This window comes from Mustela nigripes, chromosome 17 (assembly GCF_022355385.1).
Source record: "Mustela nigripes isolate SB6536 chromosome 17, MUSNIG.SB6536, whole genome shotgun sequence".
In the NCBI taxonomy this organism is placed as follows: Eukaryota; Metazoa; Chordata; class Mammalia; order Carnivora; family Mustelidae; genus Mustela; species Mustela nigripes.
The window spans coordinates 54,574,696-54,597,964 of NC_081573.1; the positions used below are offsets into that span (position 1 = coordinate 54,574,696).

Genomic DNA, 23,269 nt, shown 5'->3' on the forward strand with positions numbered 1-23,269 from the left:
AACCTAGAAAATGTTGGCTTATTACATTTTATGTGAAAAAATAACCTGTTTCTTTAGTCACTACTTCTTGGATAACTCTTCAAATATAGTAATTGGAGTGCTGCAATGAAACTTCAGGAGTGTGGTGAGCTTGGGTAACCTGAGTTCTGTCACTGACCTTTGCACCATGGACAACTCATCCTCTCCAATGCCCTTCATTTCCCCTCTGTGAAGCTGTTGAAATATCATATGAAGACTGGGGTGAGGCAGAACCTCACCTTATGTTCCTGATAACTTTGTTAAAAGCTCAACAGCAAATAGACACAAAGATCAGTGGAGCAGAATAGATAACCCATAAATGAACCCACAACTTGTCTTCCACAATTTGACTTCCACAAAGCAGGAGAGAATATCCCATGGGAAAAAGACAGCATCTTCAACAAATGGTGCTGGGAAAACTGGACGACAACAGGCAAAAGAATGAAACTGGACCACTTTCTTACACCCTGCGCAAAAATAAATTCAAAGTGGAATTAAATTCAAAAAGACCTAAACGTGAGACAGGAAACCATAAAAATCCTAGAAGAGAACACAGGCAGTAACTTCTTTAACATGGGCCATAGCAACTTCTTTCTAGACATGTCTCCTGAGGCAAAGGAAAACGAAACCATTGGGATTTAATCAAAATGAAAACTTAGGCATAGCAAAGGAAACAATCAACAAAACTGAAGGCAATCTATGGAATGGGGAAGATATTTGCAAATGACATGTCTGATAAATGGTTAGCATCCAAAATGTATTAAGAATTTATAAATCTCAATACCCCAAAACTGAATAATTCAATCAAAAAATGGGCAAAAGAGGGACCCCTTGATGGTGCAGTTAGCTAAGCATCTGACTCCTGGTTTTTACTCAGATTGTGATCTTAGGGTCATGAGATTGAACACCAAATTAGCACCACACTCAGTGGGGAGTCTGCTGGAGATTCTTTCTCCCTCTCCCTACCCTTCCCACTTGTGCACTCTCTCTCTCTCCCTCAAATCTTTAAAAAAAGGATCAGAAGACACAAACATACATTTTTCTAAAGAAGACATATAGATAGCCAACAGACACATGAAAAGACGCTCAACATCACTGATCATCAGGGAAATACAAATCAAAACTACAATTAGCGATCACCTCACACCAGTCAGAGTGGTTGAAATAAAAAACACAAGAAACAAGAGGTTTTGGCAAGGATGTGGAGAAAAGGGAAACCTCTAGCACTGTTGGTGGGAAGGCCAACCAGTGCAGCCACGCTGGAAAACAGTATGGAGACCTCTCAGAAAGTTAAAAATAGAACTGTCCTCTGACCTAGCAATTGCACTACTAGGTATTCATCCAAAGAATATGAAAATGCTAATTCAAAGGAATACAGGCGCCCCAATGTTTATAGCAATATTATCTACAATAGCCAGGTCATGGTGATAGCCTGATTGCCCATTGACTGATGAATGGATAAAGAAGATGTGGGGTGTGTGTGTGTATGGAATGGAATGGAATGGAGTATTTCCAGCCATAAGAAAGAATGAAATCTTGCCATTGCAATGATATGGATAGAACTAGAGAGTGTTATGCAAGCAAAATAAGTCAGTCAGAAGAAGACAAGTATCAATCTCACTCATATGTGGAACTTAAGGAACAAAACAAACGGGCAAAGGGGGGGGGGAAGGGAGAGACAAACAGAGAGACAAACCAAGAAACAGACTCTTGGTATTAACTATAGAGAACAAACTGAGGGTTACAGGGAGAAGTGGGTAGGGGGGGTTGGGGTAAATAGGTATTGGGGATGAAGGACTACATTTGCATGAAGAGCACTGGGCATGGTATGGAACTGTTGAATCACTATATTGCACACCTGAAACTAATACTACACAGTATGTTAATTATCTGGAATTTAAATAAAATTTTTTAAAAAAAATTCTTAACTGTTACTTCTCCCAGAACCCACCTTCCTCTTCTGGGCTTGAACAATTAGAGACCATTGTTTCCTGAGTACTGCTTCAGATTATAGATTATAAGGTCTTTAGGAGACGGGAGTATGTCTTCTCTATTAATTATAGCACGGTATACATTTATTTCAATGTTTTTAAATATTCTGTTATAAACAGCAGCTGATTCAGTACATTCTCCGAAGACTCATTTCGCAGGATTTTTGTGTTTGTTTGTTTCCTCATCTTGGACATTTGAATTTACTTGCAAGTGTTGGGTTACCATTCCTGCACTCTTACCTGCCTTCTCCTCCAAGCCCTCCTTATCCCTTCTGGAACACTTCATGGGAGCGTAGAAAGAGCCTGGTCAGTCATCCTGCGTAGAGTTGTAGGGAAGAGATTGGGTTAAAACTAAGGGCCCTTTAGATCCATGATGCTGTCTTGCTAAACTGATGGTGGTCAAGGTTATAATTAGATCTTCCAACTCTCATTGCCAATTAAAAAATATGCCTGTGTAATTTGCATACTTTCTCTTTTTGGGTTATGTATTTCTATCTATATTTACCTGAAAAGCTATAATTCATCACTTCAAATGTTTCTAATGTGTTGTTGAATTCTTAAATATGATTTTATTATGACTTAAGGCCAAAACATTGATTAAAAGAACACATCTAATTTTACAATAAAATATAGGAAAGTTGTACAGAACTCTTCTCTCCTAGAGATTTTTAGAGAACACATCTCTTCAGTAAAGTGAGAAATATATGCTGCTAATCCCTCTTCTTGGATACTTTCTGATAACGATGTGCATGCTCATTGGTTGACTTTCACTGTTAGAAAAAAGTTGTTATATTGAATTATGTTTTGTTTGCTTGTAATTTCTACCCTGTGATGCTTGTTTGGCCTTTTAATACACCAAAGAAATGGAACATGCATCCTTCAACAGGGCATCTCTCCAGATGGCCGTGTGGTCTACTGTTCTAGACACTGAATATCATGATGGCAGATAACCTACCTTATTCATCTTTATGTTGGCATCTATCCCTTACTGCCTACTATCCCACACATTGTAGGTGAAAAATTTTTTTTAATTTTTTTAAAATAATTTTATTTTTAAAGAGTTATTAAAGCAATATTTTTAAATTTTTAAAGGGTTGCTAGATGAGATTTAGAATAGTAGAATTTCCCAATTGTAAATGACGTCATTCCATACCACAATCCCTTCCACACCATTCTTGCTACATATCCATTTAGGTTACACTTCAGAGTATCTAGTACCAAGCACATTTTTTTTTCATCCAGAAAGAACTGAAGCTTCCAAATGGTAACCTGAATTTCTTCAGGCTTTTCTTGTATCTGAACAATAATGAGTTCATATAAATGCTCATATCTGCATACACATTCTTGTAGCCCCCACCTGTACAATTGTAAAACCTCAACAGACCCACCTCCCCTGGTCATCATTAGGATTATTTCTGAAAGACCTCCCACAAACTCACAAATTATTCTCCCATGACCCCTCCTTCTAGCCTCTTTGTTGGGTAACATACCGGAAAGTCTCTTAAAGGAAGTGTCTCCTCACTACTTTTGTGAGAAGGCTGTTTTCCAAGTCCATCTCTAGGATTCCCAAAGCCATGGATCCCCAAGATGCTGGAAGACCCAAAGCTTCTTTAGTCTTCATTGTTCCAGAGCAAAGTCAAGTGCATTCCATTTGGAAATAGGGTCAAGCCACCGTTCCCCATATCAGTTTGTGAGGAACTAGGCTAACAGTGTTTGAGATTAACCTAAATTGCCTGAAGTTTGCGTATCTTAAAGCTTGTATATACAGCTTATTCTTTCCCTGAACTACAACCCAATGGGACTGGACTAAGAAATCAATATCGGGTTTGTCTTCCTTCTGTTTCTGCATTTCTCTAAGCACTCACGTAGAAGTTGACCTCCCAATAGACCCCTTCCTTCCTATGTAGATCTGCCCCTGCAATTGAGAGGTACTTGGGAAATCACAGGTCTGATTGCATCAGACACAATCAGGATCTGAGTCACAACTTAGGCCCAGCCAGGACACATTGCCACATGTCCCCCAGAGAACTCCAACTGTAAGGCCAAAAATTTTGAACATTATAGTGGAGCAAATCTCTCTTCTCATTGACTTACCTATACAGAGAAGTAAGGAGGGAGGCATGTTTGCACATAATTACTAGATAACTCAAAAACTAAAGGCTATGTAAGAGCCATGTGCTAGTACTATGAAATCACTGAGAGGGGGTCCCTATTAATCTGAGACCTTGTGTTTCTCAAAGCTACTGAATCTGTGATTAATACTTTGCTGATCTGGTGACTTTCAATTGGCTTACTCGAATCTTCATGTGAGTTTGGGCCATTATTCTCACTTTTATTTGGAGAGTTTCAAATTTGCTTAGCTGTCAAGTTGCAGTTCTGCTCTTTATTCATTCAATGAACAGGGTTGGGTGGATATTGTGTCAGGCGCTATGCCATGGAAAGTAATTCCAGTTTGAAACACAAATTCGTAGTGATTATAAGTACCATGGGATTCAGGATGCACGTCTTCTTTCAGAAAACAATCTGCCATTTTTAAAGAATCTGTAACAAGCAGAAAATGTAACACCCTGACAGACAAGACTAGTTTCAGAACTAGCAAGTCGGATTTTAATGGTAGGCAGAGAAAATCCCCTGAAAGCAGATGTGGGCTCTGTCTTGTTCCAAGAGGAAGCCCTTAAGGGTTTACATGGCAAAAATAGGTTCCTGCAGAAGATCACTTGACAAGATCATTCATTATGATATCGTTGCCTGACGTGACAGAATTGAAACTCTATTTTGTCAAAGTTGGAGTTGAAACATAAGATGGTATGAAGACTGTGCGTTCTGCACCTCTCAAATCTACAAATCCTTGGGAGGTGAACTCTACTCCTGAGCTCATCAGTCACAGTTCAGACCACACCCATAACCTTACAGAAGCTCTGCAGATGTCTGTGCTGATTCCAGGCAAAACATGGAGTACAGGATACAGTCCGATGCACTCAGGAATAACAGGATAGAATGAATGATGCCCGGAGGAGGTGCCTATTGTATCATGCAGGGATCTGGCCCAATGTGGGTAGGACTAAACATAGGTTAATGAAAGTTTGGTTGGCTCGGATATTTGGGAAATGAAGGTTTGGGGAAACCACAGGGAACACTTTCTGTTTCTCTCAGTTGGGCAAGTCCAAAGCGCCACTGGACAAAGCCTTATGTGTTCTTTCAAAGGAAGTTGGTACCTCTGGATGCCAGTGGGATGCTGAGGGATATGAAAAGCAATTAGTCTTGCTCTGTATCCTGGAGAGAGGCCATCTGATGCCTCTGAATTCAGTGCTACTTCTGTTGTCAGAAAGGCATGGCTTTCTGTGTCCCAGCAAGGCCTGGCAAATCAACCAATGTGCAGGCCCTTCTTGCTAATGAAACAATTAGATTCTGTTTTACTAAGTAGGCCAGGAGTACTGGGATATCTGGTGTAGCCTAAGGGAGAGTGAACAATTTATATTCTGCTGCAGAGTCCTTGCCTAGTCTCGGTGGTGTGCTGGAATCAGCTAGTACTGGATTCCCGAGAGCTGGTTGCTAAGTTTCTAGAAAATCTGTAAGGCTATTAAAGGCACATTGGTAGCTGAAACCAGCTATGTTTAGAATATTTACACCATAGACATTGGCAATGATATGAATCAAGACTTTTTCCTTTGCTATCATACTGCTGAAACAATGCTACTTTCTTCTGTGTGCAAGTAGAGATTGCTAGAAGTACTTTATCTATAGACCCAACCATATCTACCTGTGGGGGAGATGCAGCTCCTGGGAAGACTAATTCAGAGTCCATAGGCCCCCTGACTCATGTGCATCCCCACCCAAATATACAAGTGGTCTGAACACCACTCTAAGAGACCTTATCACTTACGTACAAATTTTTGAATCTCTACAAATGTATGCATGAATGTATGTATGTATGTTTTTAGGACCATTTGGCCATCTCTGATAAGAGTGTATGGATCCTAGACTGACCCCCCAAACACCTATCAGTAGCCCAAATTCCCTATTTTAGTGCCTACCTATCCACACGAGCCGGGCTGATCTCTATTTTGCGGATAAATTTAAATCCAGTTGCATTCCCTTATTTCCTGGGATCATAATACAGCTTAATTTGCTCACTCACACCTTTCAAGATGGTAAGAAATCTATGCCTTTGGATTTTCAACCTAAAGAACCACATTCAATCAAAAGAGAAAAAAAAAGCCTAAAATCAAGGTCAGGAAGATTAAGCCCCTTAATTCACGTGCCAAACTTCCCATTTCAATTGTGGTTTTGTCTCCTAGCTAAAGTTTGTCTTTTTGTGACATTTGCATTAAGCCCAGAGGACATTTTGAGTGGAAACATGCTGAAAGCATAATTGAAATGCTGAGTGGTGCCATTTGTCTAATTTGCATTTTTCCCCCAGGTGGGGAGTTTTCACTCCCCATTTCATCTCCTGGGGTGTTCAAAGATTATCTCAAAGAATGATGTTGTGCAATTGATTCCAATAAATCCCCATGTACAGTATATTATATGTATATACATTTTTTCTTTCTAGAAGCTATTTTAAATGCCACAGTGGTAAACTATGTACAGAAGTCCTTGGTAGGTCCATAATAGTACAGATCCTTTCTTTTCTCCCTCACATGGAGATTTTGAATACTTGTCCACAAACTTAATTGTTTATTAGAATTTTTCCTTCCAGTTATCCTGATAGTGTCATTCCAAGCTATATAGAAAGAGACATTAAAGAAAAAATAGGTAGACATAAACTCTTCACTTTCATCCTTAATGTGTTCTTTGAACTCTGTGCCTCCAAACTTGCCCTGACTTGATCTCTATTAAAAAGTTTGAGAATTACGGATATTTTGGTTGTATCAACAAAGTTCTCAAATGAGACAATGATGCAGGGATAACACTACCCATTCCGATCTTTAATGGGGACTTTCAGGGGAGGTTCTCGTCGGTGGGGAAGTAGAATCGGTTCTTCTAGGAGGAAGAAGTCAAGTAAGAGTGTGGTAAATTGTTTCTCTTTCGATTATGAATTCCTCATACACGTTAGATCTGCCATTCAGATAACGGCCAAAGCTGCTATCACAGGCCGCGAGGTCAAGGTTATCCTTTTTCTAAGGTGTGCCTCTTGCCAGGCATGACTTCATCTAAATGAGAGATATGCAGAGCGGAATGTAGCCCAGGCCAGCGTTTCGGGAAGGCGGGACCCACATCACTCTGAGGGCTTCGGTGCCTTGCAAGGATACACGTGTCTTTATTTGACTCCTTAGATTTAATTCAACTTTATTGCCAGAAAAAAAAGAAGGGACATCTGGCCCATCTGATATATATTATAAATGCTATCTTCAAATAATTTAGTGAGAATAAATAATGTGAAACAAATAAAAGAGAAATATTAAGCAGATAATAGATCAGCGAGGAAAATACCGTGAAAATATGAGGCTGGACGCAAAGTGTTTGAAGGAGGGAGTGTATCTGCCCAGTCAGACTAGTGTGACCCGCGTGGCCTTCCCCATCTTCGACCTCGCTAAGTCTCAGTTTCTAGAGAGGAAACAAATCATCTACCTCCAATTGGTCATGGGAGGATTCAGTGCAATTATGAGTGTAAAGCTCTCCGTGCAATGCTGTGCTTTGAGGAAAAGCATTACGTTAGATTGGTAGGAAGCTATCTGTACAAACAATCCATTTAAAGAACGTTTCATGAGACGTTGTTGAGTCTACGATGGGTGGGGCCCTGTCATTTTGCTTCTTTGATGTCATTTTTTCCTTCACTACCTCTCGTGTGGGACAGGTAGGGCTTTGGCAAGAAGAGGAGGAAAATACGGAACTGGGCAAGGTGGGACCAGAATCCTCTGCCTCACTCCCTTGGCCCCAGCAGAGGTGCCTTGAGTAACCATCTCCATGGTAACCACAGCGCCCAGCAGGCCAGCGCTTGGGTACCTGACCAGAAAGGACAGAAGGACCCAGGAGGCAGGTGGGAAACTAGCGCGAAGCAGGAAGCTATGTGGGAAAAGGAGAAAAATGTAGCTTCCTTAATGCCCACAATTACAGAAGTCAGGAAGGTAATAATTCTTATTCGTGGAGGACCATCCCACGTGCTTTATGCATGTAGGTTTATTTGATCGTGTTGAATGCTCACCCAAAGAGTTAAAATACCTATGAAGGAGGGACTATTACTTGTCCCACTTTACGGATGAAGACATTGAGGTTCAAAGAGGATGGGTGGTCCGCCCAAGGTCACAGGGCTGCTACACATGAGCCAGGTTTGGAAAAAGGGCTTAGAAACCCACCATTAAAACCGCCCTTTCTTCGGGCACGGGAAGAGCAGTTGCTGGCACGCCGGGTCCTCGGCCTCCTCTCTGTGCCAGGGATGGCTGGGAAATGCGGAAACCTGGCATCCGTTGTCTGAGATCCTGGGTCTTGGCCCTTAGCTGCATGAGATCCATCTGGGGAACTTGAAAGAGATACTAGTGCCCAGAACCCAGCCCAACCCGGTTATATTAGAATCTTGGTCGGTAGTTGAACAGGTATTGCTATGTTTTAAAATGCTCTCCCGGTGATTCTCAGAGCCTTGAAAAAACCATAGTCTCAAGGATCTGCTCCTGAATTGGTAAAGGTGCCTAAAACAGAGACCTAATTTTGCAATCCTTAGTTATTTAATAGAGCTGCTGGGAAGAGAGCTAGGCTATACTGGGTGCCTACCATGTGCCAGATCCTGAACGTGGATGTGGTCTCTCAATACGCCCTCATCTGGGATCTCTGAGAAGCCCAGAAGGATTAGCGAGTGGCCTTCAGGGATCAGGGTGGGGCGATTGCCCTATTCCCTCTTACGCCTCAATTCCCAGGAAATGGATGTGCTGAGGGCTTAAACTGTAGCGGTCCACAGGTGGACTAGGGACAGGTTCCTGCTTTCTCTGGGGATATGTGAGCGAGTTGGTCAATCTCAGGGACTCAGTCTGTTTTCCTGTAAAGTGGAAAATGGTGCTGATAGAGTATGCATTTTCCTTGGGGCTGTATTTCCCCCAAGCGGGTGTTATGAAGGAGGGGCAGAAGTTTGCACCTTATGTGTGTGTATAAAGCACAGAGGCACATAAGTACACAGACACAGAGTCTATCTGCACCACTGACATTTCATGGCAGTAGTGGTGCCCGGGTGGCTCATCTGGTTAAGCACCTGACTCCTGATTTCAGTTCAGGTCATGATCTTAGGGTTGTGAGACCGAGCCCCAAGCAGGGGTCTGCACTGGTTCCTGCTTGGGATTCTCTCCCTCTCCTTCTGCTCCTACCCCTGCTTACACTCAATCTCTCTCTTTCTCTCTTGGAAGGAAAAAAAAAATTGCAATTTTTTAAAAACCAACAAAGCAATTCATGACAGCAGTGGCAATTAAGCAAACAATTTTAAAATCCTGCGGGGTACATCATGGGGAAAAAAAGTTGAAAATGCTGCTGTTGGTTAGAATTGAGACAAAAAGGAGAGGCTAATGTAGAGTCTTTGGCCCATGGCCTAGCACACAGCTGCCATTCAGTAAATGGTAGATGTTGTTCCTGTTATTTGTCAAAATATTCATTCATTCAACACGCGCAGACTGATCCCAGCTTTGGGACTCTACACGGCATTACTAAGATTAGGAAGAAAGTTACGGTATCACCTTTGACTTCACCAATGAGCTAAGTCAAAGCTAGGCATGGGAAGCCAAGTGCTCTTGTAAACGGACGCATGCAGCGTCTGGGGAACTCAGGGGACAGCAGGGACATTCATTTCCTACCCATCTCCAGTGCTGGGCTCATCCAAGACAAGAGTGGACGAGGGACCTTCTTTCTCGGTCCCTGCCTTGCTCGCAGCAGCTTCTGCTCCCAGCATTAAGGAGGTACATGTCCCCAGTCTGCCACCACTAAGGTATCATTTTGCCCCTGGAGAGCAGTTAAGTGTCCTCATCACGAACGGCCTCCTGTATGCAAAAGCGCTCTGTTCATTGCTGCAGATAGAGGGATGGATAGAAAAATAAGATGAAATTTCTGGTCTTGGTTCTTTTTTCAAAAGAAGATTTATTTGTTTATTTATTTGAGAGAGAGAGAGAGAAAGAGAGAGAGAGAGAGCAAGCACACACAAGCAGGGGGAGGGGCAGAAGGAGAGGGAGAAGCAGGCTCCCCGCTGAGCAGGGAGCCCATTGTAGGGCTTGGATCCCAGGACCCTAATTAGGATCATGAGCTGAGCCGAAGGCAGACGCTTTGGTTCTGATGAGGAAAACAGATACATAAAATGGGGATCTTGATATGGCATGATACGGAAGATCCTGTGTGCAGGAAACTCAGGGGCCATGAGGAGGGCGTTTGGACGAGCTGCGGAGCTGACTCTTCTAGAAATGCTGAGAGTTAACAGGCTGAGGAAGGCAGGCAGTAACTTCTGTGCCGAGGGAGCAGTAGGGGCAGAGGCTGGGAAATACAGAAGGCGGAGGCCGGCGCAGGGATGAGTCACGTGTGAGGCGTGGAGTGAGGGGAGAGGCCAGACGGGAGGCCGGTGGACAGCTTAGCCATGGAGGACCTTGACCACCGGCATCCTTTGCAATGAGGGTCTGTATTTGTATGAAGCTCAGGTAGTGGCAAGTTGGTTCTATAGTTGGGATGGGAAGGTCCAAAGCTTTCTTCAAGGAGTAAGTCCTGAGGTGGCCTTCCAGATCCCCCCTTTCCAGCTGATCTCCATTCTCTGTTCCTCACTTTCTCCCTTGCTCTCCTGCCCATCTCACTGGCTTAGTTGCAATCCCATGAGTGCCACTGGACCTTTGCACATGCTGTGGCTCTTTCTGCCTGGAGTAGGTCCCCTGTTACTTACAAGACTATTGCATTAATGTCTCTCTCTCTGACTATACTTCAACCCAGGGACTGTGTCCCTTTACTCAACATTATAAACCCAGCATCTAGGGTTTCTAGTAAATAATAATAGGAGGAATTTGTGGAGGCGGGAAGGAAGAAAGGAGGAAAAGAAAGGGAAAGGAAGAGAAAGGCTGAAGTAGAACCCCACAAATTTGCATGCCTTCCCTCACCCCCAGCCCTCCCCAGCTCAGTCTGTCTTGCACCCCTCCCAGAGGCCAGGGCCAGAGCCAGCCAGCATCCTGGCAATCCGGCAGGCCCTGACATGTGAACAATGTGTCCCCAGGGGATGAATGCTAATCGATAGTGATGAAACAACGTACGTGTCTCTCCTTCATGGTTCACCTTCAAAAACTGAAACCGGGCATGCCCAATTCATCCTGGCTACCACGATGGTCAGAGGAAGTGAGCCAATGTCTGAGATGCCCAATGGCCCCCTTGTGCATCCGCAGATGACCCTGAAACTGAGTGGGCAGCAAGGGAAGGTGCCAAGACCCTGACGCAGAGGAGGCTCAAGAGGGCACCCTGTGGTGCGCGTCAGGGCCGGGAAGGAGCCCAGCAGCAGGGCAGACTGGGTGCGCGTACCCTGGGGTTCGGGTTCCAATGAGGCTTCGGGAAGGCTGTGCTTTATATGAGGTTGAGTCTTTACGGAAACATGTCGTTGCAAAAGGCAAAGGGACCTGGGCTCAAATCTTGGTTTTGTCGTGTGGGGTACCTGCCTTGTCCTCTCCGAGCCTCAGTTACCTTACCTATAACCTGCGGTCTGCAAAGTACACCTCATGCGTTGCGCAGATTAAATAAGATAATGCACGTAAAATGCCCCAGCACTTAGCCTCGCATGTGGAAAAGGTTCAATTCACATTAGCCATTATCATTATCCACTAATATGGTCATTATCACCGTAAGAATGATCTCCCAGAACAGAAAGATCAGCTCAGTTCATCAAATATTTATATGGCTTTAACAGTGTGCTCAGCCCGAGGTAGACGTTGTCACCAAAGACACGCAAGAAAGTTCCTGGTGGCGATAATTTGAGAGCCCCGGCCTGGAAATAGCCCCGACGGCCATCAAGAGTGGAATAGATAAATTCATTAGAGCCACGTCCTGGAATCCTACCCGGTGGTGAGGGTTAACTGTCCTGAGTCCCAGACACAAGGGTGACACGAGCGTAACAGTAAGCGGGAGAATCCAGACAGGAACGAGCCCGCGCCGCGCGGTCCCACTCGCAGGAAGCAGAGATCCGGGGGGACAGACCCACGGTGTTAGAAGTGGGCGTCGCGCAGCTGTCAAGGAGGAGGCTGGGGCTGGTGCGGGAGGGAGCGGGGAGGGCGGCTGGTATTCTGCGGCCCGGCTAGGCCCCGGGTCTTCGGGCATGCCCGCCTGATGAGAGTACATCAAGTTGTTGGTTCTGATGTATGTGCTTTTCCCGTGTCTGTGTCCCGCTTCAGTCAAAGGTTTACTAGACAAGCAAGCCTGTTGGGCAGAGAGCTAGGGAAGCAGAAGCGGGGTGAGGAAAGCAAGCAGTACAGTTCTGTGCTTGCCCACAGGAACAGCTGTTTTTTCCCTTTCCTTCCCAAACACGACCTGACCCAGCCGTCTGACTGTCGGCATTCTGTCCACGTCTCTCCCGCCGCTGCGCTAATCCGGGCCGGGCATCCTTGGTAGGAGACCAGACTAACTGGTGTACTTGGCCTCTCTGCTCTCCCAGACCGCCCTCTGGAGCCCCGAGCGACTGTCTGAAAAGATCCCGTTTCTCCACGCACCATCAGTGCCCGCCTGGAACACGGGAGGTGATCAAGGGCAGATCTAGAATGGAGGAGGCTCCCCAGCACAGACGAAGCCAGACGGCTCCAAGGGGGTGCTGTGGGACACGGGGAAGCGTTGTTAGATCTTGGAGGGGAGCGGTCACCCGCATCTGATAGTCAGAGATTCCTCCAGCACCAAGCGACCCAACCTACTCACACCCTTCCCGATTTTGTTCACCTGCTCTGTTCTGTTTTGTCTCCCCAGTGACCTTCAGTGACTGCGAGGGAAACAGCAAGGTCCACTATGAGGTCTCAAGCCCATACTTCAAGGTGAACCATGACGGCAGCTTAGTTGCCCTGAAAAACGTAACTGCGGTGGGCAAGACTCTGTTCGTCCACGCCCGGAGCCCCCACGCGGAGGACATGGCAGAACTCGTCATCGTCGGGGGGAAGGACATCCAGGGTTCCTTACAGGTAACGCCGGGGCTTGGGATGAACTGGGTCCGCAGGGGAATGCCGGGGTCTGGACGTCTTATGTGGAAAATGGTTCTTCGGTTTCTTATTGGCCGAGACGTTTTTGTTGTTGCAAATGACAAAAAACTAACTCAAAAAAACTATCGGGGCAGGAGTGGTATGTGAAAATGTATCGGCTAATGTGGCAAATATTTCAGGATAACTCAGCCTTCCGGCGTGGCTGTGTACCCGTGTCCGGATATGCCATCCACCTTGATCCTGGCCCCTGTCGTGGTTGTGCTTTCCTTCTGTTGGCTTCACTCTTAGACAGTCACATCCCTCTCTGCCTTCCAATGAGCAGACCTCAGAAGCTCTACTTCATGTTCCCCGCCTCAGGTCCCCTGGGAGAGCTCCTCTTCCTGACGATGCCAACAAACGCTTGAAATCAAATCTCACTGGCTCCACATGTCCACCCTTGAACCAGTCACTGTGTCTACCGGGTAGCGATGCTCTAGTTGGCTAAGTCTGAGTCCCTGGTCTTATCCTGAAGCCAGGGTAGAGTCAGCCCCACCTAAGACATACAGTCGGACAGCGGAAGATAGGGAGTTACACGAAGTAAACGAGCGTGCTGTTGTCTGAGGATAGGGAATGGTGCTTGGCAGGCCAGGGGCACAGTGGCCCCCTGACATGTATGGCAAGGCCGCCATTGCATATGGCACCGCTCCTTTGCCACGCGCTGGTGCCTGTTCCTTTCCAGAGGCACACGTATGCTAATCCTTGCACCTGTGCGCAGGTTGACACACTTTAAGAATGCCCTTTAGACTTCCCGATTGTGTCATCCAGAGACTTTTGCTACTGTAGACTCACCTACCCATCCTTCATCAGGAGTTGAAGGACTCTTGGTTTCTTGATGGAAGGAAAGTCACACTACAAGCCCCAGACAAAACAATAGCAATAATAATGCTGTGTCCCCCAACTGGGTGTGGCTGGGAGCCTTTGCTCCAGCTCCATGGTCGGCTCTTAGCCAATTTTTCAAAGCATTGATTCTTGCCGCCTTCTCCATCTGCCACGCTCCCCATAACCTTGTTTTATCTGCTCATTTTGTTCGGCGATGGATGGTGGGAGTGGCACGAACACTGATTCTACAGCCCAGGAGCAGAGATAGAGACGGTCTGTGTGATCTTGAAAGAATCCTCAACTCCTTCATCTGCAGACTGGTGGGGCGAAGCAGTCTGGGACGGCTAATAAGTAGCAGGTGCATTGCCCCATTCTGTCACCATATTCATGGCAGACGTGGCTAATTATCCCCAGCTTGACCCAAGTATCGCTCCCAACACAGTGCTTCTGGAAGCTACTACCCATTGATCATTCACGGATATTTTCAGGGATGGACTGCATTCGCCATGCCTGGACCAGACAGACCCCACAATTTCCCTTCATATCTGGGAGTCTGAGAGTTAAGGGTAGATAGCAAGCTAAAAAGTGAATCTACAGAGTGCCACTAATATTTTCAAAGAAAACAGGGTATTAATGAATACATCCAGTGTGGAAACCCACCGGCACCCCAAAAGCAAGCTTTTCTCTTTTCTCTTCAGCCATGGTCATTTTCATAGCATCTCTCTAACTTGTGATATAAATGACTTGATAAATATCTAGAGTAACAAAATTGCTGGGATGTGTACCACAAAGTGCTTCTTAGAAACAAGTAAATGGCACAGAGATTCACATATGGGATGTGTTCAGACGGACGTCGTTCATCATGATTCACGGCTCGTCTTTTTTTTTTTTTTAAGATTTTATTTATTTATTTGACAGACAGAGATCACAAGCAGGCAGAGAGGCAGGCAGAGAGAGAGGAGGAAGCAGGCTCCCCGCTGAGCAGAGAGCCCGATGTGGGGCTCGATCCCAGGACTCTGAGATCATGACCTGAGCTGAAGGCAGAGGCTTTAACCCACTGAGCCACCCAGGCGCCCCATGACTCGTCTTTAAATCCAGCACAGTGTCATACTGTCTGTCCTGCTTAAAGCAGAGCAGAGGGAATTCTGGACCCTTCCCAGGACAGACTCCACCTTGAGAGGCTCTGAGGCGTGGGGTTCAATACAGAGACTCGGTCTTGAAGAACTGGCCTCTTGAGTCCCAGAGAGACACCCTCCTGGCAGCCAGGCCCCTCTGTCAGAGCCCATTGTCTGCAAAGCCTGGCTGCCATTGGCAGTTTCTTGCAAAGCCTGGTGGAGGCAGCTGGACCACTCACTTTGTCAGACCCCAGCAGAGAAGGGCCCTCACCTCCTGGCTCCGGTAATTTCATGAGGTTTGAAAATAGGCCTTGTAAAGCTGCCCAGATGTGTCTGTCATAAAAGTCCCAAAAAATTAAAAAGAAAAAAGAAGATAGAGAAAAAAAAAAAATAGCTAGTCAGAGAATTCCTCCAAGGAGAACACAGTCCTTAAGAGATATTTGTTTGGTATTTTGGAGGCCCTCGCCTTTCCGGGCGAGGAAACTGGGCTGGAACACAGCCGGCGCGTTCCTGGACATCACTGTCTGCTGGGTGAAGTGAGTGAGAAATTATATCGCTTAGTAGGACTCTCAAGTGGGTACTTTAATGTCCCTTGTTTTTAACCCTCACAATCACCACCCGCCCCCCACACCGCAATAGGGCTGCTGACGTCACCCCTTCCTCCTGATGTGAAAAGTTGGCCAAGATCCCTGAGCTTGAAATGGGCAGAAATGAGAGTGAGATCCAGCCTCTCCATTGAAACATCCACTCTCTTTCCTGCCCATGGGTCAAGAGGTGGGGGCACAAGTCAGAGCCATACGGTAACAATGGAAGAAACCAGTCAGAAAACCGGTGGTCGGGAAAGGCGCTCAATTTGCCAGGCTTGGATGTGTTGAGTTGGTGACTCCTAGGGACGTCTTGATAGAGATGATAGAAAATATGGGACTAGATCTTAAGTAAACACTTAGCGGGAGAACAGTATAGTGGTAGGGCTTTGGCTTTGGTGTTTTCAAATTTCCACTCCACCACCTATGACCGTGACGTGGGACGAGCCAGCCAACTCCCTAAACCTCAACACTCTTCTCTGTGAGACGGAGGTAAGCACAATCTGCATCACAGAATCATTCTGTTGGGTCCTGCCCAGAACACCAGGTGACTTATCCCAACAATGGTGCCATATTGGAACCTCTCGAGAAGGAATAGGTACTGGGGGTTCAGTGACCCCACTGGGCCCAGGAGACAGAAGGCAGAGAATAAAAGCAGGACCTGTGAAATCTTGTCGTTAATAGCTTAATTATAGACTCCCAAGCTGCCTCTGCATTTTGAACGGGCTGCCCAGAAGCGAGGACCTGTCTCTATGGGCAGTGTAAGACCGCTGCAGACCGGAGAGGGAAGGGGACTGCCTCAGTCCCTCATGATCTGACAGGGGAGGTGGGATGGGTATGGAAGGGTCAAGGCTTACCATGCTTCCTGGATGGGTTTCTACCCTGGGGAAGGTCATGATGAGTCCCACTCATGACTCTATGTCCGGACAGACGGTAGCTTGTCCGCACCGAGTCTGCTGTCCCTCTCTGCCGGACAGCGGTGAACGGGAAGACGGCAGAGTACTCGCCTTTATTTGTCTATGTCTACTTTGGTCAGAAGCCTCCAAGGGTTGATATGGGCACGCTCTGCTTTGTTCCTTAGGCATCTTGGGCAGAGGTGTCTCCCCTGCTGTGCAGACGGGACTCATCCATCCCAACTTCACGTCTAGCATAAAGAAGTTTTTTTAAAGCCATCTTTGCATTTGGTTTTTCTTTCTGACTGAGGAAATGGTAGCTTCGGTGACTGTAGATTATAGCAAGGAATCCTGACATCGGTTACAGAACTGGATGAGGCCAGGCTGGAAAGTAAGAACGTCAGGGGAATGGAGAAATTGACTTTGAATTCCAGTCTGAGAACTGAAAGAGACTGTGCCCGCCAGGCTCGTCTTGAAATGTGGGCGTCCACTCTCTAAGCAGCTGTAGAATTTCGGTACCCAGGACCTGGACAGTGAGTCCTCAAGAACAGAGCAGGAGATGTAAGATGCTAAAGGAAGGAGAGGTGTGGGGCCCTGCGGGCTGCCAGCTTGGAGCCCGTTCCCACACCGGGGCTGCGTTTTAAGTGCAGATCTGATCACTTTACTCCTTGCTTAATGGGACCTTGCTCATCAGCCCTCCTGGGCCCTGGGATAATATTATGCCGCCTTCACAGATGTCTGGAAAGGCCCGTCCCTGTCTAGCGCGGCTGGTCTCTGCACCTTCCCTCAAGTCTGCTTCCTTTCACCTGTAAGGGGTTTGACCTGCTGAAGTGCTTGACCTCCAAGAGCTTTCCCTGCCCCCTGTACCGAAGGAGGATCGCCCTTGGTACCCATGGTTCTGCTCCTTCATGACCTTCTCAGTTTGTAAATTATGCATTTTTTTCGGATTCCCTTATCCCCAGCAAGACTGCATAAGCTCCCCCAAAGCTGGAATATAGTCTGTTTCTTTCCTATTTCCTTTTTCTTCCTTCCTTCCTTGGTTCTTTTCTGATGTGTCCAAGGCTCTATCCCTGGTACCCAGGACAGTGCCTGACATATAGCAGGTGTTCACTGAATGTCTTTTGAACAAATGCCCGAGTAGAATGCATGACACCTTCCACACTACTCTCTGCATTGAACTCTGGGCCCTTCACTCCAATACCAAACCACCATGGCCAAACTCGCTCTCCCATTCATGCTGGCTGCCTCTCTGTGTGGATTAGGTCCCCTTGCTGCGTGGCCAGCACCAACGGACATGACTACCTCCTTTGATACCTCTGGACCCACCAAGATTTCCCTCCCTTAGGGACACCTCTCTGACTGTTCCCCCCCAGATCATTAAGTGTTTTTTCCTCCATGTTCCTCGTAGAACCCCTCCCGGCTCTCCGATCATACCACTAAATTTTAACTGCCCATTTGATCTGTGCTGGTGCCTGTCTCTGTTCTGAACTCCTGAACTCAGGGACCATGATGCCTTGGTTCCCAGGCCTATACTTAACCCTCTGCTCCAGTCCCCTCAGCTGTAAAAACGGGTTCACAACATTATCAACTTCCTAGAGATGTTGTGAGGATTAAATGAGTAAACATGCACAACGCATTTAGAACAGGGCCCAGCGCAAAGTACGCACCGTGACCATGCCAGTCATTCCTCATCGCTGTATCGCCAAAGCCAGACGATAATAAATGCTCGGCAAATGAGCCTGGTGAATCGAGACCCCCCAGCCCTCCTTCCCCCTGCCCATCAGGACCAAATTCTATTTGGTCTACAACCTGGAGGGCAGGTAGACTCCCACGTGAATTTACATCATTACCATTTCACTCTTAGGTGCCCACCAGGTGTGAAACGCAGACTAGTCTTCCCGGACTCTTCGTTTCTACGGGTCCACTTAATAAACACCAAGAGACTGGGCAGCGTTTAGAAGTTAATTATGCACAACTCACGCCTGTTCACTAGAAGTCCATACGTGGTGTTCTCAGTAAAGGGAAACTGGTGTCTGAATGAAGTTGCTTCATTAAATGTAAAAGAAAAAAAAACTATCCCCCCCCCTTTTTTGCCGTGTAGAGCATTCCCCCCAAAGTGAAACGGATAGAGAAAGTTATGAGAGACATGAAGAAGCTGAATGTATAGGGTTTGTTTATCTTGGCGGCTCTCGGTCACCAGGAACTCCTCATTTAAAAGACACAAATTTGGCTCCTGATCCAGTTTCAAGAATTAGGATGGAATTAGTTCCCAAAAGATAAAAGGAGCCATCAGAAGGAGGATCAACTTGGGAGGAAATAGTTGTTTTGTTTTGAATGTTTAAGATAAAAACATAAAACAGGCCACTGACAGCCCAGCGGTTGAGGCTGTACTGTGCTCATCCTGTACCTCAGCCCCACGGGGGATCCGGGCTGCACACCCACTGCGCACCGTCTCGGGTCCACGCGCTGCACACCTCGCAGGACTGCGGGTCCGGGGGCTCCAAAGCAGCGGCTGGAATCCTACTGTCCCCGCACATGTGCGTGCTCTGTGACATTCAGCCGAGCTGTGCTTGATATGAAAGCGGACCCAGAATGACAGATTAGATTAGATCTCAAATTGGGATCTAATCACACATTTAATACTTGTCCATCATGTGACTCTGAAAAGTCACCTAAACACTTTGAGGTGGTTTTCTCATCTGTGAAGCAGGTGCTGTATGGATACCCAGCCTTGTTTAGATGCCAGCGTGGGGTACCCGAAAGATTTTTTTTTTAAGATTTATTTATTTATCTATTTATTTATTTATTTGACAGAGATCACAAGTAGGGCAGAGAGGCAGGCAGAGAAAGAGGAGGAAGCAGGCTCCCTCCTGAGCAGAGAGCCCGATGCGGGGCTCAATCCCAGGACCCTGGGTTCATGACCTGAGCCAATGGCAGAGGTTTTAACCCACTGAGCCACCCAGGAGCTCCCACAAAAGATTTTTTGAATACCATGCCTAGCCTGGTGCCACCAGAGGGTCTCAGTCATAGGCTGTTGACTCTTACTGGAGCTATTCAGGCAGTTGCTGTAATGCCTGTACATTTCTCACCCATCTTTCCTGATCTCACACGCTCTAGATTAAAATATTTATGCACTGACTGCAGAGCTGAGCAAAACTCCTGACTGAGATAAACTCCAGTTTTATCAGCCCGGAGCCACCCATTTCAGTCCCTGTTTGCTTGGGGCCTTAGACCATCCAACCTCCTGGGCCCCTATCTTGCCCCACGGAGGGAACTTGACTTGGTTTGCTGAAACCATCCCTGAGAAATCGAGCCACCAGCTTATGGAAATTGCCTTGTTGCAAGATCTTATCACATTGACTGGGAGTGGCTTGGAGTCTGTCAAGCAGGTCCAGGGTATCGACCTCGCTCCCATGAAATGTGTTTTACGACCATTGCAGTGGAGAACCAATCTCGTCATTTGCAGTGGCCATAAAGGCCCCTGGTAAAGCTGTGGGTAGGCTCTGATTTAACACGTGTGGTAACTTCAGAACCCCGCGTGGGATCACGCCGCATGGCAAAAGCCTCCCCATTACTATTAGGAGAATGTGTCCATTAGACTGCCGCCCAAATTAGGGAAAATATGTAGCGTGAAAATTATGGTACAGATCCAAGAATAAGGTATTAGGCTGGTACATTTTGACACATGCCTAAATTGTTCTGTTTATGATTCTTAGCTCCGGGATACTATTCAAATACAGATAAAAAGACATCCTTTGATTCATTAATTTAAGTATATAACAGATTGCTTTGTGGGTCATAACTAAGAAAACTGAATACTTAAGATTAATTTTAATTAAAATGCTTGGGGAAAAGTAACTAATCCCACGGAAAGTCTACCTTACTAAACAGTTTCCTTTTGGCTTGTCAAAACTCAAGATTTCATGGTTGTGCCGCAGTATGGCCCAACAGGAAAATCATGTAAGCCACATACATAATTTTAAGTTTCCTTATGGTAACACGTACATACACACACCCAATATACACATGGGGAATTAAACTTCATAAACATAGATTCTGTGTGTCTGTGTGTGTGTGCCAGAGAGAGAGAGAGTTTAACCCAACATAGATATAAAACCCAAAAGATATAATATATAATTTCTTTAAGATGTTACCATGTCAACAAGTAAGCAATATGAACATTATTTATGCAATTTTTATATTTTCCTATTTATACTAAACCTTTGGAATTCAGTGTGTTTTCCACTTACAGCACATCTTAATGTAGATTAACATAGATTTTTAAGTGCTTACTCACCACAGGTGGAAAATGTCTTCCAGTGGGACAGGGTTTCTTCCCCAGAGACATTTATGGATTTTGAAAGAGGGAGGGAAAGAATCCCTTGCTGAGTGCCTACCACTTTTAGGGCACGGTCTTAGACGCCCCCAAGCACGCGTCTGTTTCTCTGATCCTCATAGCAGACCTGTGCCGCTCGCGGTCCGGTTCCGACCCTGCAGATGTAGAAGGAGCCCAGGTCAGGGGAGCACTTGAGCTCATGTCCGCATTCGCAGCAGGCGGCAGAGCAGGGACCTGGACCTGGGCCTGGGCCTTCTGATTCTCTGCAGTCACTGCTGTTTTGGTAATACTGAGATTTACAACAAAACTGGCGCTTTTCTATTCTCCTATAAAGACGATGAAATGACACAGAAGAATTAAAAAATGGTTAGAAAGTTAAAAAAAAAACAAAACTGAATGCAGAGCTGAGCAAAACTCCTGAAGAAATTTTAGGTAGGTGGACAAGACCTGTGTGGTCATGACACTTCTCAGAAACTTCCGTCATGAACAGAATCTCAGAGAAAGAAGCTTCGGGAAACAGCACAAGGTGTCCCAAGTGTACATGTCTTCCCAGGCACAGGTTCCTTTTATCTCAGACTCTAGCTCATTCGCCTTCTTGGTCCTAGAGTCTGGGGAAAATGCCTTACATTTATTTATTTTTTTAAATTATGATTTAAAAGGTTGTTTCCACACGCATCCTATAAACTTGGTCCTCACGACAAGGGCTTGAAGCAGATGGTATTCCTGGTGTTTGATGAATCAGGAAACTGAGACTCTTACCAGTAGGAGGGTGGGTCTTGGGTCCCAGAGCTGGTCAAGTGGTGCCCTCAGGCCTCCGACCTGCAGTGACTCCCTGGGTCCCGGGTTCGAGCCGCAGCTCGCCTTCCGACCGCTGCGGGGGCCTTTTCAAGTAAAAGCAACAGAGAATCCTCAGAGATAAATTTTCACCTGGCCTCCTGGAAGGAATAAGACACTACGACAGAATCACATTGTCCTGGGCTCCCCTGTCTCGTCTTACTACCCTGAATCAAGTACGCGTGTGTTCTAAGTGGAAACGTTGGGGCGACCACCTCTTTTCAAAGCCCCTCTTAGCTGGCACGTGGGGATACCTGGTCACTGCGGCTCTGTCGATGTGGCTGCGCTCCTCAGAGACGAAATGGCACAGGGAAAACCAAAGTGATTAGAAACGTTTTTTACAAATGCAGAAGCGGGCAATGTCTAGGTGGCTCAGTCCGTTAAGCGGCCGCGTTCGGCTCAGGTCATGATATCAGGGGCCTGGGATGGAGCCCCATGTCAGGACCCTTGCTTGTCGGGGGTCTGCTTCTCCCTCTCTCTCTGCCCCTCCCCCCACTCGGGCTCTCTCTTTCTCAAATAAATAAATAAAACCTTTAAAAAATAAAAAGTAAAAATGCAAAAGCAAACGAGAATTTTGAGGACATCTTAGGTAGGTGGATAAGACACGTGTTGTCACGACACGTTTTTGAAACTTTCCTCATGAACAGCACCTCTGGAAACAGGACCTAATCGAAACAGAGCAAGGTTTCCAGATGTAAATGCCTCTAGGCTACTCTGTGAGAGCCTGGTTCTCGTTTCTGATGGAAACAGACAAAAAACTCCACACAGCCTTCCATGCGGACCATAGCTTGTCTCCATTTAGTTCTCTGGTCTCAATACTTGAAAATTAGGGAGCAAAGGAACAGGGAGAAGACGTCCTGTTCATTCCATCCCCAGCACTTGGGTCTGTCAGATGAGAGGGTCTTCGCCCAAACTGTTAAGGCAGAAGCCTGAACATTTGGAAAAAAAAAATAACAAAGAAGAGCCTTATGGCCTTGATCACCCCTCTCCGGGCTGCTGATCTCTATGGCTGGGCTGAGTTCCAGATAAATTGGAGGGCTGCAACTCCCTTTGGGACACACTGTCGATGCTGTTTGACCTTTGACTCGATTGTTTCGGGCAAAGCCAAGTGTGGCGTCAGGGTTCCATACAGACAAACAGGAAGCATTTTCCACCTATGCCCGCAGTCTAATCTCATCAGGGTTTGTTAACAAACCTGGATCCTGTTAACAGACATAGAACCGCCTAGGCCTGTCCCCCCTGGGGGTGCTACAACAACAATGCCAAGAGTACCGACATCCTCCGGGGGTCCGGGAGGGCCAGACATTTTCTTCGGTCTGTCTTAATAAGACAAGAGATAGCAACAGTCACAAAACAAATATCGTGTGCGTGTAGCCATCCAAATATTTTTTTTTAATATCATAATGAATTTTTTACAAAAAAAATAGATCTTTGTTAACACTTGCTCTTCTTTTTCTACACGAAAAAAAAAAAAAAAAATCAAAATGAAAAAAAAAAAAAAAAAAAAAAAAAAAACCCGGACCCCCGGC

General features: G+C 46.1%; 1 protein-coding gene across 1 annotated transcript in view; it reads left to right on the forward strand.

The window, feature by feature from the left end:
• The window catches only part of CDH13 (cadherin 13), a 987,824-nt gene that overhangs the window by 360,908 nt on the left and 603,647 nt on the right, over positions 1-23,269 (forward strand). Inside the window, exon 3 of the mRNA XM_059382150.1 lies at positions 12,894-13,102. Coding sequence (XP_059238133.1) covers positions 12,894-13,102 — 209 coding nt within the window. The remainder of the gene's footprint in view (positions 1-12,893; positions 13,103-23,269) is intronic.